This window comes from Gopherus flavomarginatus, chromosome 2 (genome assembly GCF_025201925.1).
Source record: "Gopherus flavomarginatus isolate rGopFla2 chromosome 2, rGopFla2.mat.asm, whole genome shotgun sequence".
Taxonomy (NCBI): domain Eukaryota; kingdom Metazoa; phylum Chordata; order Testudines; family Testudinidae; genus Gopherus; species Gopherus flavomarginatus.
Genome location: NC_066618.1, coordinates 15,191,148 through 15,209,487, shown reverse-complemented (window position 1 = coordinate 15,209,487; position 18,340 = coordinate 15,191,148). Strand labels below are relative to the sequence as shown.

Below are 18,340 nucleotides of genomic sequence, written 5' to 3'. Positions count from 1 at the left end.
CAAAGTCAACTACTAACTTTCTCTCCCCTAGGTTTAAGACTGCACCATAACACAAAGATTGTTGTGTGAAAGGCACCCAAGAGTCAACTGAATGCAACCTATCCAGGTCTCTTTCTGTTCTAGTTTCTTTGGACCTCTTGGCAATATTTGACACCGTTAATCACTGTATCCTGTTGGCATGTTGTCATAAACAGATAGCTAAGGGTTAATGTCTCTTACACCTGGAAAGAGGTAACCTGAAGCACCTGACCAGAGGACCAATCAGGAAACCAGACTTATTAAGGTCTGGGTGGAGGGAAGTTTGTGTCTAAGTTCTTTGTCTTGTGCCAGTCTCTCTCTCAGCTATGGGAGGATTTTTGTCTCTTGCTTTCTAATCTTTTGTTTCCCAGTTGTAAGTACAAAAGATCAAATAGTGATTTATATGTTTTTTTGTATTTTACATGTGTGTAGTTTCTGGAGTGTTTTGAATTGTATTCTTTTTGAATAAGGCTGTTTATTTATATTTCTTTTAAGCAATTGACCCTGTATTTGTCACCTTATTACAGAGAGACCATTTTTATGTATTTTTTTTTCTTATAAAGCTTTTTTTTTAAGACCTGTTGGAGTTTTTTTTTTAGTGGGGAACTCCAGGGAATTGAGTCTGTGCTCACCAGGGAATTGGTGGGAGGAAGAAGTCAGGGGGAAATCTGTGTGTGTTAGATTTACTAGCCTGACTTTGCATTCAAATAGGGAGGAACACAAATAGGGAGGAACTTGTTGAGAATTTGAAAGTAGAAGGAAGCTTGGGTGAAAGTGATCATGAGATCATAGAATTTGCAATTCTAAGGAAGGGTAGAAGGGAGTACAGCAGAATAGAGACAATGGATTTCAGGAAGGCGGATTTTGGTAAGCTCAGAGAGCTGATAGGTAAGGTCCCATGGGAATTAAGATTGAGAGGAAAAACAACTGAGGAAAGTTGGCAGTTTTTCAAAGGGACGCTATTAAGGGCCCAAAAGCAAGTTATTCCAATGGTTAGGAAAGATAGAAAATGTGGCAAAAAACCACCTTGGCTTACCCTTGAGATCTTGCGTGACCTACAAAATAAAAAGGCGTCATATAAAAAATGGAAACTAGGTCAGACCACAAAGGATGAATATAGGCAAATAACACAGGAATGCAGAGGCAAGATTAGAAAAGCAAAGGCACAAAATGAACTCAAGCTAGCTATGGGAATAAAGGGAAACAAGAAGACTTTTTATCAATACATTAGAAGCAAGAGGAAGACTAAGGACAGGGTAGGCCCACTGCTCAATGAGGAAGGGGTAACAGTAACGGGAGACTTGGAAATGGCAGAGATGCTTAATGACTTCTTTGTTTCGGTCTTCACTGAGAAGTCTGAAGGAATGTCTAGTATAGTGAATGCTTACGGGAAGAGGGTAGGTTTAGAAGAGAAAATAAGGAAAGAGCAAGTAAAAAATCACTTAGAAAAGTTAGATGCCTGCAAGTCACCAGGGCCTGATGAAATGCATCCTAGAATACTCAAGGAGTTAATGGAAGAGGTATCTGAGCCTCTAGCTATTATCTTCAGGAAATCATGGGAGACGGGGGAGATTCCAGAAGACTGGAAGGGGGCAAATATAGTGCCCATCTATAAAAAGGGAAATAAAAACAACCCAGGAAACTACAGACCAGTTAGTTTAACTTCTGTGCCAGGGAAGATAATGGAGCAGGTAATCAAAGAAATCATCTGCAAACACTTGGAAGGTGGTAAGGTGATAGGGAATAGCCAGCATGGATTTGTAAAGAACAAATCGTGTCAAACTAATCTCATAGCGTTCTTTGATAGGATAACGAGCCTTGTGGATAAGGGAGAAGCGGTGGATGTGATATACCTAGACTTTAGTAAGGCATTTGATACAGTCTCTCATGATATTCTTATAGATAAGCTAGGAAAGTACAATTTAGATGGGGCTACTATAAGGTGGGTGCATAACTGGCTGGATAACCGTACTCAGAGAGTAGTTGTTAATGGCTCCCAATCCTGCTGGAAAGGTATAACAAGTGGGGTTCCGCAGGGTTCTGTTTTGGGACCGGTTCTGTTCAATATCTTCATCAACGATTTAGATGTTGGCATAGAAAGTACGCTTATTAAGTTTGCGGACGATACCAAACTGGGAGGGATTGCAACTGCTTTGGAGGACAGGGTCAAAATTCAAAATGACCTGGACAAGTTGGAGAAATGGTCTGAGGTAAACAGGATGAAGTTCAATAAAGATAAATGCAAAGTGCTCCACTTAGGAAGGAACAATCAGTTTCACACATACAGAATGGGAAGAGACTGTCTAGGAAGGAGTATGGCAGAAAGAGATCTAGGGGTCATAGTGGACCACAAGCTTAATATGAGTCAACAGTGTGATACTGTTGCAAAAAAAGCAAACATGATTCTGGGATGCATTAACAGGTGTGTTGTAAACAAGACACGAGAAGTCATTCTTCCGCTTTACTCTGCGCTGGTTAGGCCTCAACTGGAGTATTGTGTCCAGTTCTGGGCACCGCATTTCAAGAAAGATGTGGAGAAATTGGAGAGGGTCCAGAGAAGAGCAACAAGAATGATTAAAGGTCTTGAGAACATGACCTATGAAGGAAGGCTGAAGGAATTGGGTTTGTTTAGTTTGGAAAAGAGAAGACTGAGAGGGGACATGATAGCAGTTTTCAGGTATCTAAAAGGGTGTCATCAGGAGGAGGGAGAAAACTTGTTCACCTTAGCCTCCAATGATAGAACAAGAAGCAATGGGCTTAAACTGCAGCAAGGGAGATTTAGGTTGGACATTAGGAAAAAGTTCCTAACTGTCAGGGTAGTTAAACACTGGAATAGATTGCCTAGGGAAGTTGTGGAATCTCCATCTCTGGAGATATTTAAGAGTAGGTTAGATAAATGTCTATCAGGGATGGTCTAGACAGTATTTGGTCCTGCCATGAGGGCAGGGGACTGGACTCGATGACCTCTCGAGGTCCCTTCCAGTCCTAGAGTCTATGAGTCCCTCTGGGTGAGGGGGGAAGAGAGATTAGCTCTCGGTACTTCTGTTTTCCAAGGCTGGAAACGGGGAGGGTAAAATCCCTCTGTTTAGATTCACGGAGCTTGCTTTTGTGCATCTCTCCAGGAACACCTGGAGGGGGGAAGGGAAAAGGTTTATTTCCCTTTGTTGTAAGACTCAAGGGATTTGGGTCTTGAGGTCCCCAGGGAAGGTTTTTGGGGGGACCAGAGTGCCCCAAAACCCTCTAATTTTTTGGGTGGTGGCAGCTTTACCAGGTCCAAGCTGGTAACTAAGCTTGGAGGTTTTCATGCTAACCCTCATATTTTGGACGCTAAGGTCCAAATCTGGGACTAGGTTATGACATGGTGTGCAGTGGTGAGATAGATAGAATCCAGAAGCCAGTAGGAATATTATATTTTTCTTTTCTCTGCTAGGGGCTTTTAAGAAGAGAGAAACAGTTTGGGTTTAAAAGGGAAGCAGAGAGAATTTTTTTTTCTGCTCTCTCTGGCAGTTGTAGCTTGCATATTAAGCAAGGAACCATTAAGGAGCTATTACGGGTCTTTTGTCAGACAATAGCACTCCCATTAGGGGGCAATTACCAGCACAATACACATGCAAATAAAGTGGTTTTTCTGGTTTACTTTACATTGAAAAGATTAGCTAGAGGAAGACAGGGAAAAAGGCACTGTTGCTAGGCAGGCCCCAGGAGGCAACAGAGAACCTGCAGTTCAGAAAATAAACACCGGAGGGCACCCCAACACAAGAAAACAGGAACCATGACTTCCAAGGAAAAAAGGGAGGCAGAAGAACAAATCAAAGAAGCTGAACACAGGCGACAACTGGAAAAAAGACAAAAAGAGGTGGAGCTGAAAGAAAAGGAAGAAAGCATCAAACTGGCAGCCTACAAAAGAGAACAAGCAGCCAAAGAGGCAGCCCACAAAAGAAAACTAGAAGAAGACGACATGGCCCACCGCCGAAAAACAACAAAAAAAGTGAAAAAAAGGAAAAACAGAGAAAACATGAACTGGACTTAGCGCAAGCTGGGCTGCATGCGCCAGCCAATCCTAACAATGCTTCGCCAATTATTGTTCCACATCACAGGAAATTTCCCACCTACAAGGCAGGTGATGACACTGAGGCCTTCTTGAAAAATTTTGAAAGAGCCTGTCTTGGGTACCGCATCTCTGAAGACCAGTACATGGTAGAATTGAGGCCACAGCTCAGTGGACCTTTAGCAGAGGTGGCAGCTGAAATGCCTAAGGAGAACATGAACGACTATAAACTTTTCAAACCAAGGCCAGATACAGAATGGGGATAACCCCGGATCATGCCCGTCGGCGTTTCAAAACCCAAAAGTGGAAACCAGATGTGTCATTTCCCAAACACGCCTACTACGTTGGGAAAAATTATAAGGCCTGGATATCAGGACACAATGTTAAATCCTTGGAAGAACTGCACCTCCTCATACAAATGAAGCAGTTCTTGGATGGTGTTCCCGAGGACATAACACGGTACATACAAGATGAAAAACCCAAAAATCTCACCGAGGCGGGGGAGATTGGAGCCAGATGGATCAAAGTGGCAAAAAGCAAAAAAGCTACTGTCAAGGGGAACGAATATCCCAGAGGGCACACCGACCATAAACCCTACAACCGAGGGCAGCCAAAAACCCCACCTACAACCCAAGTAAAGCCACAGACACACTATTCTTCCACCTCACCAGTCTCCAGTAACTCACCTCGACCCAGTGACCCATCAGATGAAAAATGCTTTAAGTGTAATGAACTGGGACATATCGAGGCCAACTGTCCCAAGAACGCCATCCAAGCGCATTTCATTACACCACCATCACACCAAAGATCCCCAGGCCCAGATGCCTCTCAAATACCCTTGGAGCAAAGGGAAAATTTGAGAGTGGGCGAAAAGAAGGTTACTGTGTGAAAAGACAGGGGGGCACAAGTGTCAGCTATCCACCAATCCTTTGTAGACCCCAAATTCATCAACCCAAAGGCCCAAGTGGCAATTTACCCCTTCATGTCACAAGCTGTAGACTTGCCTACAGCTGAACTGCCTGTCCAGTACAAAGGCTGGTCAGGAATGTGGACTTTTGCAGTCTATAACAATTATCCTATCCCCATGCTACTGGGGGAAGACTTGGCCAACCAGGTAAAGCGGGCCAAGCGAGTGGAAATGGTTACATGTAGCCAAACCAGGCAAGCTTCCAAACCCATTCCTGTTCCTGAGCCGTCCACAGACGCCCCGTCTGTGTTACCAGAGACCCAGACAAAGGTAGTGGACCCGGATTCCATGCCAACCACTGAAACAGCCACAGCGCCTCCAGTCCCAGGCTATGGGAGGATTTCTGTCTCTTGCTTTCTAATCTTCTGTTTCCCAGTTGTAAGTACAAAAGATCAAATAGTGATTTATATGTTTTTTTGTATTTTACATGTGTGTAGTTGCTGGAGTGTTTTGAATTGTATTCTTTTTGAATAAGGCTGTTTATTCATATTTCTTTTAAGCAATTGACCCTGTATTTGTCACCTTAATACAGAGAGACCATTTTTATGTATTTTTCTTTCTTCTTATAAAGCTTTCTTTTAAGACCTGTTGGAGTTTTTCTTTAGTGGGGAACTCCAGGGAATTGAGTCTGTGCTCACCAGGGAATTGGTGGGAGGAAGAAGTCAGGGGGAAATCTGTGTGTGTTAGATTTACTAGCCTGACTTTGCATTCCCTCTGGGTGAGGGGGGAAGAGAGATTAGCTCTCGGTATTTCTGTTTCCAAGGCTGGAAACGGGGAGGGTCAAATCCCTCTGTTTAGATTCACGGAGCTTGCTTCTGTGCATCTCTCCAGGAACACCTGGAGGGGGGAAGGGAAAAGGTTTATTTCCCTTTGTTGTAAGACTCAAGGGATTTGGGTCTTGGGATCCCCAAGGAAGGTTTGGGGGGACCAGAGAGCCCCAAAACCCTCTAATTTTTTGGGTGGTGGCAGCTTTACCAGGTCCAAGCTGGTAACTAAGCTTGGAGGTTTTCATGCTAACCCCCATATTTTGGACGCTAAGGTCCAAATCTGGGACTAGGTTATGACACATGTTCAGAGTCTTTTGTTGGTCTTAGGGTGACCAGATGTCCCGATTTTATAGGGACGGTCCCGATTTTGGGGTCTTTTTCTTACATAGCTCCTATTACCCCCTATCCCCTGTCCTGATTTTTGACATTTGCTGTCTGGTCATCCTAGCTGGCTTTGGCTTGGTTTTAATCATACTTGAAACATCATCTGGTGACAGTCTTGATGGGCCAGTTTAAGATTTGTGCTGCAGTGTTTCTCAGGGATGTATCTGAGGCCCTTTTTCTCTTTTGTATTTAAAAATTGCTACTAGCTGCAATTATTAGGGATTGTGACTTGAATTTTCACTGATATTCAGATGATATTAAGATTTATTTCACCTTGCCACTGAATTATCCAGCCATGATATCTACTCTAATTTTTTTGAAACATTAGGTTGTGGATGTCATATACTTTCACGGATGTCAATAATTTAAGCAAAACCGAACAGAGATATTGTCAGTTGGTACTCAGTGCTTGCTGAGCATGGCATCCACTCCAGCAATTCCTCTGAAGATATTTTTTGAGCCTACTGCTAAGTTTAAAGAGTCTGTAGCTGGGAAATTTACACGTGAAGGTGCTCAAAGAGAAATTGCCCCCCTCTTAGACTCGGAGTGAGGAGAAAACTAGGACCAACAGTTCTCTTTGAATGACCTTCTCTGAGGCACAGAAGATAATATAATGCACCAGTTGCAATTCTGCTAGCAATGAAGAGAGAACATGTTCCAGTGGAAGTAACAGCACTATAGTGTTGCAATGTGTCTGGAGGAAAAAATGCCAAAATAGCTGGCACTGAGTGGATGCTGCTTTCACACTAACAGGCTGCAAGAATGACCCACTGGCTGAAGAAAAAAAATATTTCATTTTGCACTGAACCAAATCACAATTGTTTTGGTTTTCTTGATGAAACAAAACAAAAATGTTTTTGGTTGAAATACCATTCACCAAGGCACTGGAGAAAGAAATGGTGCCTGCCCTGTAGCCCCATTATTTAAGCACTTACACAAGATGTGAGAGATCCGGTTCAATTCCCCTTCTGCCTAATGAAGAGGAGGGATTTGAACTCGTGTCTGGCATGCTGAAGCTGAATGCCCTAACCTCTCAGCTGTAGGGTATTCTGCAGTGAGCCTCTCTTGTTGAAATTTAAATAATCATATCAAATTCACAGATAGTTTTGGTCAACATTCTACATTCATCTGCGGCCAGCATACAGTGGTTTCACAACTGGCAAAGCCTGTTTCTCATTCTCTTCTAGTGCTGGTCCACAGAGCAGATAACAGCTTACTATTGCTACCGGTTACTGTGCTAGCTTAAGTGGCAGAGGTCTGTGGGGTGTATCTAAAGGTTCAAAACAAGCTGATAACCTGAGTGGAGCTATATGATTCCATATGAAAGGATTTCTGTTGGTTTTTTTTAAAGAATTGTTAATTATATTGAGGGACGGTGCTCTCAGAAAGAATCAGGGTTGTGTAGTAAAGAGGTTGTTGTTTGTATATCCCTGCCTAATTTGTTTCAGATATTAGAAGATGAATAGTGAATGAGGCTGGGAACTTCAGGAGGAGAAAGGATGAAGAAATATTAAATAATTACTAATTTACAGAATGAAGCAGGGGTCCTCTGAAAAAAAATATTTCGTATAGTTATCTTTAGGGCCCTATCAAATTCATGGTTCATTTTGGTGAATTTCATGATCATAAGATTTCAAAAATAATAAATTTCATGATTTCAGCTATTTTAATCTGAAATTTCATGGTGTTAGAATTGTAGGAATCCTAAGTCAAAAACGAGTTAGGGGGAGGGGTCACAAAGTTGTTGTGGGGCGGGGGGGTTGCAGTACTGCTACTCTTACTTCTGAGCTGCTCCTGGTGACAGTGCTGCCTTCAGAGCTGGGCAGCTGGAGAGCAGCGGCTGCTGGCGGGGATCCCAGCTCTGAAGGCAGAGCCACCACCACCAGCAGCGCAGAAGTAAGGATGGCCTGGTATGGCATTGCCACCTTACTTCTGCCCTGCTGCCTGCAGAGCTGGGCCCTCAGTCAGCCGCCGCCACTCTCCAGCTGCCCAGCTCTGAAGGCAGCAGTGCAGAAGTAAGGGTGGCATAGTATGGTATTGCCGCCTTTCTGTGCTGCTGCTGGCGGAATGCTGCCTTCAGAGCTGGGCGTCTGGCCAACGAATGACGCTCTCCAGCTACCCGGTTCTGAAGGCAGCACAGAAGTAAGGGTGGCAATACCATGACCCTGCTAAAATAACCTTTTGACCCCCCTGCAATTCTCTTTTGGGTCAGAACCCCCAATTTGAGAAATACTGGGCCCCCCTGTGAAATCTGCACAGTACACAGTAAAAGCATACAAAAGACCAAACTTCATGGAGGGAGACCAGATTTCATGGTCTGTGACGCGTTTTTCCATGGCTGCGAATTTGGTAGGGCCCTAGTTAGCTTCTACTTAAAGACTGTACCATGAAGCAAGAGCAACCTTATTTCTGGCACCCCTAACTTTGGAATGCTTGACTTTGCCCCTGTAATAATGTTCTTTTAATGTAGGATTTTTGTGTGCCATTATAACTGCAACTTTGCAGTAAGGAATAGGACTCACTTGCCTCAATAAGAAGTCTATTATGAGAGAATGGAAACACCACATCTAATCTATTATATTGACTGGAATAGCTGCAGCATAGTACATGCTATCTTCAGTTAACTGCATTACTCTTTGACTACTGCTTTTAAGCAGAGCTGCCAAGAAAATATTTAGGTCCTAGAGACATTTGTAAGCCCTGCAGGGCTCCCTTACCTCATTCAATCATCTCACACTCGGACGCACATTTCTGCTGATTTCACATGCTCTCAAATACCCTGGGAATTATCCCTGTCTGATCCCATCTGAGCTGCCCTGTTTCTGAGTATAATACTCCTTGAATTTTCTAAGGGATATAACTCATTGATTAACTAAAATTCACCTAACTGTCTTTTCCCCACAAAGAACTAATGGAACTGTGGAATCTAATTGAAAAATCAATTGGAATAGAAGATCACTTTGAGAAGAAACCACATTTGAGAGACATTTCACTCAAGGATTTAGCTAAAGCTAAGGGCTCTCAATACAGTTGTTGTGCTTTATCCCTGCATTTCAGTGATGAGTGGAGTTCAAATTGGTAAAATGCTGGCATATTTTGATATTAAAGGTGGATACATAAAGCATTAGGATACTATCTAATATAATTTACTTGAATGCCCTGTTTGTATCATACCATCTATCAGATCGAAGTTAGTGAGCATGCTAATCTTAATGTCTTTTACAATACATTTTAGTTACTTTCAAACAACAGTAAGGAGCAGCCAGGAAAATAAATACAAATCAGTCCCCGGGAATCATGAACTTTCTAGGTAGTATCTACTAACCTATTACCTTCCAGTGAGCTCAGGTTAGTTCTGTACCAATTCTGAGTACACACACGTCTTTGAAGACACAAAGCCAGGTCAAAACAACTTCATAAAATAAGCTGCACAGCACAAAGTATGATGCAAAAAGCCTATCAAGCTAAAAGCTATGCAGCAATTTAGGCTTCCAGTCTTATCAGACTTCAGAAATTCACAGACAAATGTTAACAAGTAACTGCTGCCTATTGCGTACGTGTTTGGAGCATAACAGTATCTGTGAAATGAAGTACATTGGTGAAATACTAATGCAAGTAGCCAGAACACCTCGGTGTTAATGTGGAGACATGTTTTACACTTTACAACCACAGTGAAATAAGCAGGACCTTACCTTCTGGAAAACAGTTCTCAGGTTCCATTAAATTATCAGCCAGCTCGGGGATCTGTTCCAGTAGCTCTGCAGAATTTCCCAAATCCACTGTGCTGCCTTCAGAGAGACTTTTTTCATCAAGCTTGTGGGCAACAGGGGCAAAGATGAGGAAAACAAATTGATCAATCTTCCTCTAAGGAAGCTGCTGTGTTTTGAATTCAGCTCAACAATATCTCAGCAAAGAATTATAACAAAGGAAAAAACTGCCATTCATTGTACATCGCGTCCACCACCTGTGATAATAATTTTATCTGTTCCTCTGTGTGTTTATTGTCAGCCCATCACCATGTTATCTACAACAAAATTATTCATAAGAAAAAACTTGAGGTATTATTTTTAAATGTTACCTATTCATTAAAATTAAGCTCTCCTTTGTAACGTAGTCAAATCTTGAGATTTAGCATGGGAGCTCCCCTAGCAATTTTTTTGTGGCATATGTCCTTTCCTCTTACCTCATGCACTGGAACAGAGCATGCAACCCTATTATGAGGAAACATGGTCCAGTGGTTAAGGTACTTGATTAGGAGATCTAGTTTCATTACTGGGTCTGGGACTTTCAGAAACTTGCCCAAGGTGACACTGCCTCTCTCTACATATCAGTTCCTCATCTGTAAAATGGGTATAATAATCCCTTTTCCTGAAGCATTGCCTGTCTTGTCTGTTTAGATTATAAACCCTTAAGGGCAGAGTGTGTCATATGATGTGTTGTAATAGTGCCTGTCACAATGGAGCTCCAATGCTGGCTAGGGTCTACCAGGCAATACAATAATACAAAACAATAACTGTTAGGAGGCATAGGTTATTCATTCAGTGACTCACTCTGTAATTTCTAATAAACCATTGAACTTATTTGAGCCTCAGTTTGTAATACTATTATGTCGATCCACAAGATGAGATAATAATACTTACCCACACTTGTAAAGTACTTTGAGATACTCAGGTGAAAGGTGGGATGTGTACACAAAATTTTTAATGAGGATGATGCAGTTAAAGAACAACTAAAACTCTAATACTTATTACTAATGTGAAAATGAGCCTTCTGCTTTCCAGTGCACACAGTCCATGTAAAATCTACAGCCAAATTAAATGAGAAGCAAAAGTTATATTAAAATGGACCAAACTGATTCCAGAAATACTTACCAAGTAGAACAAAACTTATTCATCTGCAATCAATTACAACAACCCACACGTCTTGGACAGGGTTTACAATTCTCTGAACTTCCCGTGAAAAAGAGTTATAAACAATTATAAAGCAGAAAAATATCATTTCAAGAGAGGGGGCAAAAATAAAAGTTAATCACAGACTTAATTGGGCAAAGCTTCTAAAAATCCCTATTCAGAATGAAAATATGAAAGTGGCTCACTGTCTAGAGACTACCAAGACTAGATGAGAACAAGAATGAAAAAAATGCTGATCCAACTTTCAGCGCAGTCAGAACCACTGGATACCCATTCATGAGGGATTTTATTTGCCCATTTACCTGTTGGGTTATAAACACAGCTAAACATAAATTGTTAAAATGCTTCCTAAGTTACATATACTACAAGACAACTTTATGACAAAGAAAGTAAAAACTCCAACTAGAAGAGAAACCATTTTGGATGTACTTCCTACCAGTAGAGATAAAGTGTCAGATGGGGAGAAGAGACTCAGTTTGGTACCAGTACCCAAAAATCGACATGCTTTTCTAAACATTTCAATTTTGCCAAAAATGACATTTTTCATCAAAAAAATCATTTTGATGAAAAATTCTGACTCGTCCAGCTAAAAGGAATAAGAAGGGAAAGATATTTTCTAGAGACAAAGTAACGTTTGATGAAGAAGATGTCATTAATGACAACTCAAATATGATGAAGGTAATTATCTCCTTTTCAAAATCTATGTTCAACATTAAAAATAACAGAAGAATGACCTAGTAAGAAGTGAGGAAGATCCTGTAAAAATAATACACTGCTACCTCGATATAACGCCACCTGATATAACACGAATTTGAATATAACACAGTAAAGCAGTGCTCTGGGTGTGTGTGTGCGCGCGCGCACTCCAGTGGATCAAAGCAAGTTCAGTTTAACACGGTTTCACCTATAACGCGGTAAGATTTTTTGGCTCCCAAGGACAGCGTTCTATCAAGGTAGAGGTGTATATGTTAAAGTGCATGTAAAAACATTGAACATATATAAATCTGCAGGTTCAGACAATATACATTAAGAAAGGAAAGGAGAATGATCCTGGCAGTTGATATTCATTAAGTCGTTGGAATAAATATTAAGAGAACAAAATCAGTAAACTCCTAGAGGATAATGGAACCATGAACTGTAGATAGATTTATAAAGGCTTAAGGGTGGATTTTCTAGACCACCAAGGCCACTGTGCACCACAGCATTGTAAAATGGCTTTGGGCAGGGGAATTCTCTTTACTGGCATACTGCTGGGATAGCTGTCACCTCCTACGCCAGCTGCCCTGGCATAAGGAGAAAGAGAGGGCATGTCAGGGGCAGGGCATGAATGGAGAAGATTTGGCAGAACAGAACTCTGCTATGCCAGATCTTCCACTGGTGTAAGGTCTCCCCTAAATGCCACTAGGGATACATCTACATTGGAATAAAAGACCTGTGGCACGGCCGTGGCTACTCTGGGTCAGCTGACTTTGGCTGTCAGGACTTGCGCGGTGAGGCTAAAAATTGCTGTGTAGATGTTCAGGATCTCGGGCTAGAGTCTGAGCTCTGGGATCCCATGAGCGGGGAGGATCCTAGTGTCTAGGCTCCAGCCAGAGCCCAAACAACTACACAGCAATTTTACAGCCCTGCAGCCAGAGTCTCACAAGCCTGTGTCAGCTAAGGCAACTGCTCAGGGCACTGTGGTAAAGGGGCACCATAGTCAAGAGACAAAGAATGGGGCAAGCCTGGGGTGGGAGGCCATGGAAGGGAGCTCAGGGCAATTGGGGTGGAGCCTGGGGAGGCAGTGGGCCCAGAGAACAGAGGGAGATGATGCAGGGGCTGGGGCAGGCAGCAGGAACCACGGGTGGCAGGTGGGTGGTTGGGTGCATGGGGAGTCTGGGGAGGCAGCAGTGCCAGGGGTGCCGAAATGCAAGTTCTTCCAGGGCGTCAGGATGCTCAACTCCCACTGAAAGTTGATGGGTATCTTGAAATCCCAGTCTTATTTCACAAAATTAGTGGATGGCAGGAAAATGGCCCATACAACACATGAAACTTAGTAAAGCATCTGATTCAGTGTCACACAAAAGTCTACTCTTAACATTAATTCTAATTATCTTGAATTCAACCACTGTCAGATTAATTGACAGATATCTGAAGGACCACAAACATAAGACAGTGACAAACGGCAACTAGGAAAGAGGAAGTATCTAGTAGTTTACCCCAGGGATCAGTGTTAGGTCCAGCCTTATCTTTGTGAATGATGTAGAAGAGGGACTGAACAGTAAAATTACTAACTGGAAGGAGCGGTGACCTGCAGCAAGGACAGAGGAAGAGAGATTAGAAACACGGATGGAAAATGAGGCTGGTCTTGGAAAAGTACAAACCAAGGAAAAGATAACTGAAGCACAGATATTCAGTGGAAAGGAGAAACATGTACCCCTGTGACTCTAAGACACACTCGCAGTAATAGCAGAAAGTGAATTAGACATGAGTTTACAGTGGGATACAGCAATGCAGAAGACCTATGTGGTTTCGGGTTGCGTACACAGAAGCATCATGTCTTAACATCAGAAGTAATATTTATTCTCTATGCAGATGTTGGGTTCCTATACCTGGAATACTGTGTTAGTTCTGGGTATCTCAACACCAAAATGAGATAAATAAGGAGTTGAAAGAAAAACAACCAAAATGACCAGTGGGATATAGGGCTTGGTTGGAGGAATGATTAAACAAGAGAATTAATATGTGTAGCTTAGTTAAGTTTAGACCAAATGGGGGGTGGCGGAAACAGGGATGGTTATAAAAGTATTCTAAAATTTAAAAAGTATTAATTGATTAAAGAGGAGGAATGCTTTATGATAGTACAAATGAATAATGAGATAAAATTCAGAAAGGCAAAATTTAGGTTAGTTGTCAGGAAAATATTCCTGCCAATGAGATCTATTAGGCTAGGGAATAGTCTGCTTTGGGAAATGGTGAAATCCCAGTTGCTTGAGACATTTAAAGATGATAGGAAAATATTCAATAGGGATGATGAATTGGATCAGCCTAACAGGTCTTTTCCATCTCTAACATCAATGATTCTATTTCTCAAATGCCTCTGACAATTCATATGAGATGAATTTTTAATCATATAATTTATTCTTTACTGACATCAACATTGTTTTATTCCCAACACATTCAATGTGTCTTATGACTTCCTCTTACTGAATGAATCATTGAAAATCCTCTCTCTTGGGCCTAACAAATCTGTTAAGAGACTTCCTCACAATTATTTACTTTATATGGCTACTCCCAAGATCCTAGGACATTTATCAAATAGATCAACTTGTCCTTATTTGCCCTATGAGACCTCAAAGAGATTATTTGTCAAGAGTAGGACTCTAGGCATTTAATGCCCATGCAGACTCCGACCTTCAAAAATAGCATCCTTTGGGCTTTACTCTTTAATGCTGGAATTCACATCCTGATGTGAACTTCCGTTTGGTTTCCAGTGTTCCATGGAATACTGCCACGTTTCTCCACCGCTTTTTGAGCAGCCACAAATAGAAACAGTTGTATTTTACTAGATGAAGATGGCATTTGTATTCTGGGACCCATTTAAAGGTGAGGGAGGCAATGGGGATTACTGTTTTATCACCATGTTGCTGAATATATCACAGCTAGAATGTTCCAGTAGAATAATAGCATTTCATTCCAAAATTAACAAAAGGACATAATTGTCCAATTTCCTGCTTTAGTGCATGTTTCTCTCTCTATAGAGAAATTAAAATGTACAGTTTAGAAAGGGTGGAGGCAGAAAAAACAACAGACTAACACAATGTAAACCTGAAATTAGGTTCTCCTCACTATTATGTGACATGCAGAAGGCTTCACTCCTTATACCAAACAATTCCAGAAATGGACTTGCATCTTCAGCCAATGGTATCTCCAGATCTTACTAGCTTGTGATCTTACATCATTTAGAATGCAATTTTTCCTGAGGCTGGAATATTAATTGTTTCTGAGTCCCCCTCTTTTTAAATTCAGGGCCCTTTTAATTAATCTGGGGATGAGGGTTCAAATGAAAAACTGAGAATTATTCTAACTAAACAGTGTAAATATCTCTAAATTTAAATGTTTTTATGGCTAGTGAATTTTCTAGTCACAATATTACAAATAGGAATCAATGTGTATAGAAAGGATGAACTAGCTCAGTGAATGTTCCATGCTTCCTGGAATACCACAGAAATCCCTCCTTGTGATCTTTGCTGGGTTCAGACTCTAAGTATTTTATGTTGGGGGTGTGGAATAGTTATTTTTGCAAGCATGGACCTTAAAATGATGCCTCTTTGAACGACTTTCTTTCCCTTCTTCTAGTTCAGTTCCCACAGAACTCTAACGGTTCCTACCTTCAAACAACATTAGAACTACAAAAATAATACATCTCAAAACATGGAATTCCAGATTTCAAACAGAACACAACAACACCAATCTGTATCTACAGAGATATCTATTATATCAGATACTAAATTATTTTGAAAAAAAGCAAATAGGTTATCAGCATGTTTGGACTTTAAAGCACTGGTGTCACCTAGTGTAGTGAAACAATTTTGTCAGTATTTTTGTTCTGTTACTGACTGTCAAACTTTGTGCAATACCACAGTAATTCTACCAAACTCAAGAAATAATATGCTGTGACGTTATTGATATAATCTGGGACCGTATACAACATGGTTGCAACCAAGGTCCTGTAGTGGCACCAAACCTTATGTAAAGGGGGTCATATAAGGTGTCTAAGATCAGATTATGGGTTGCTGGTTATGATTATGCTGTCTGTATGCATGTGTCATTTTTTAGTTGAAGTTATGAATATTGGCTCTATACTGTCTGTACTTCAAATTTATGCTATGCTTCTGGGAGACATCCCAGACAAGTTGGTGTTAGCTTCTGCCTAGCCTGCTTGATGGCCCATTAAGGACCATCAGCTACACAACTGACCCATTGAGAGAAGGCAGATACGCCTTGTAACTCAGCAAAGTATGCAGGGACTTGCCCATGTGACTCCAAACTTCATTTTGCTGTAATTTTCCATAGTAAGAACAAAGAAGTGTTCTTATACCTGGAAAAAGACTATAAAAGGCTGATGCCTCATCTCCATCTTGTCTTCAATTCTGCTTCTTACCTCTGGAGTAACTTTGCTACAAACTGAAGCTGAACAAAGGACTGAATGACCCATCCCAGCAGGGGATGTACTCCAGAGACTTGATTCAAACCTGCAGTTTACACAATCCCTGCTACACGCGTGAACTAAGAACTTTGCCATTACTGTATGTAATTGATTCCATTTAACCAATTCTAACTCTCATCTATATCTTTTTCCTTTTACGAATAAACCTTTAGATTTTAGATTCTAAAGGACTGGCAACAGCGTGATTTGTGGGTAAGATCTGATGTGTATATTGACCGGGGTCTGGGCCTTTATTCTTCGAGATTGAGAGAACCTTTTTTCTTTTATTGGGGTGTTGGTTTTCATAAGCATTCATTCCTAGGACGAGTGGCACTGGTGGTGATAATGGGAAACTGGAGTGTCTAAGGGAATTGCTTGTGACTTGTGGTTAGCCAGTGGGGTGAGACAAAAGTCCTTTTTGTCTCATAGACTCATAGACTCCAGGGTCAGAAGGGACCAATGTGATCATCTAGTCCGACACCCTGCACAAAGCAGGCCACAGAACCCTACCCATCCATCTGGCTGGTTTGGTTTGCCTTAGACGTGAAAAAACCCCAGCCTTGGGCTGTAACTGCCCTGTTTAAGCAATTTGTCCTGAATTGGCACTCTCAGTTGGGTCCCGCCTGAACTGCATCGTCACATATGCATACCTCCCAGAGAAGACTGAGAGGCAGTTGGAAACCCACACTTTAGCTGACACCAACTGAATTACAGCAGGGATTACTATTTATTTATTATTTGTGTGCTAGGTGCTTAAATTCTCAAAGCTGTGTGTTGGCTCTGCAATGCTAAAAGGAACAAAAACTTATTTTAATCCAATGAAATCAGCAGACATGCCTCTGACTGCATCCAAGAAACAACTCTTTGTTTACATAGTCACTTTTCAGAAGGGAATAGCATGCACCTCAGATCCTAAAGCCACAGATGGTAACTTAACAGTTTCTTCTCTGGTTGCATTTCTTGATACCACTTGGATACCATTTGCAAATATTTTTATTTTTAATGCATTTTCCAAGTTCTTCAGTGTTTTTATAAGAACCCCTGCTCCTTTATCAAGGCTATCAAAGCAACTACCTATTATTTCTTCCTTTCCATTTGAGAGGTTCTTTGATTTTTCAAACCAAATAAACCCAGCTTAATCTCTATCACATGCACTATCATCTTGGTCTACTGATTGCATGCAATATCAGGTAGGAAAGTTGTTTCTGTTACCTCTTTCTGCCCTAGTAGTAGAGGTGGTGATGGTGGTGGTAGCTCAGACTTCAATTGTTTATCCACGTACAACTCACTTAGCTCTTCACAAATCTCAGAGGTCTGACTCCGGACTCCTGGGCTTTTGCATTGCTGCTCCTTTAGTTGCAGCTGTTTTTCCTGCTGGAGATAATCCTTGATATGTTTATTTTCTTGTTTTTTGGCTGCATGCTTTTATTTCTTAAGCAGAACTCCTCAGCCAGAACTACACTCACTGAGGGATGACTCTTTAGGGCAAAACGGCAAGCAACATGATTGCACATGCTCATGCTGTAACTTTTCAGGCTTAGCAATTGTATATGTTAAGATGTTTTGCTGTTTAAAAAAAAAAAATAAGTGGGACCTGCCTTCTTCTCAGGCATTGTTGTTAGAGGAAAGAACTGTCCTGCAGTCTTGTTCATTTTCAGTCTCTATTTTTTGCGAGAGAATTTGTCTCCAGTGACTGGAAACAACACAAAGAGGTGATTTCAGTTCAGCCAAATAATTGAGAGATGGAATCTGCAGTCACAAAATCAGGCAGTGGTATTCAGGCTGTGTCTACACTACAGACCTTATAGGAGCACAGCTGTACTGCTGAAGCTGCGACACTATACAATCTCCCATGTAACCGCTCTATGCAGATGGGGGAGAGCTCTTCTGTCAGCGTAATTAAAACACCTCCAACAAGCAGCGGTATCTATGTCGGCATAGTGCTGTTCACATTGGCACTTTTGTGGTGAAACTTATGTTGGCCAGGAGTGTGTTTTTTCACACCCTTGACCGACAAAAGTTTTATCCACAAAAGTGCTAGACAGCCTTAGCATAAGC

At 41.4% G+C, this 18,340-nt stretch overlaps 1 protein-coding gene across 3 annotated transcripts in view; it reads right to left on the bottom strand.

Moving 5' to 3' along the window:
* Nucleotides 1-18,340, bottom strand: part of LOC127045478 (sodium channel protein type 5 subunit alpha-like) — a 365,137-nt gene that overhangs the window by 108,926 nt on the left and 237,871 nt on the right. For all 3 annotated transcript variants that reach the window (XM_050941520.1, XM_050941519.1, XM_050941518.1), the window contains 2 exons: nt 17,495-17,656; nt 9,877-9,997 (listed from right to left, as the gene is read on the bottom strand). In XM_050941520.1, coding sequence (XP_050797477.1) covers nt 9,877-9,997; nt 17,495-17,656 — 283 coding nt within the window. The remainder of the gene's footprint in view (nt 1-9,876; nt 9,998-17,494; nt 17,657-18,340) is intronic.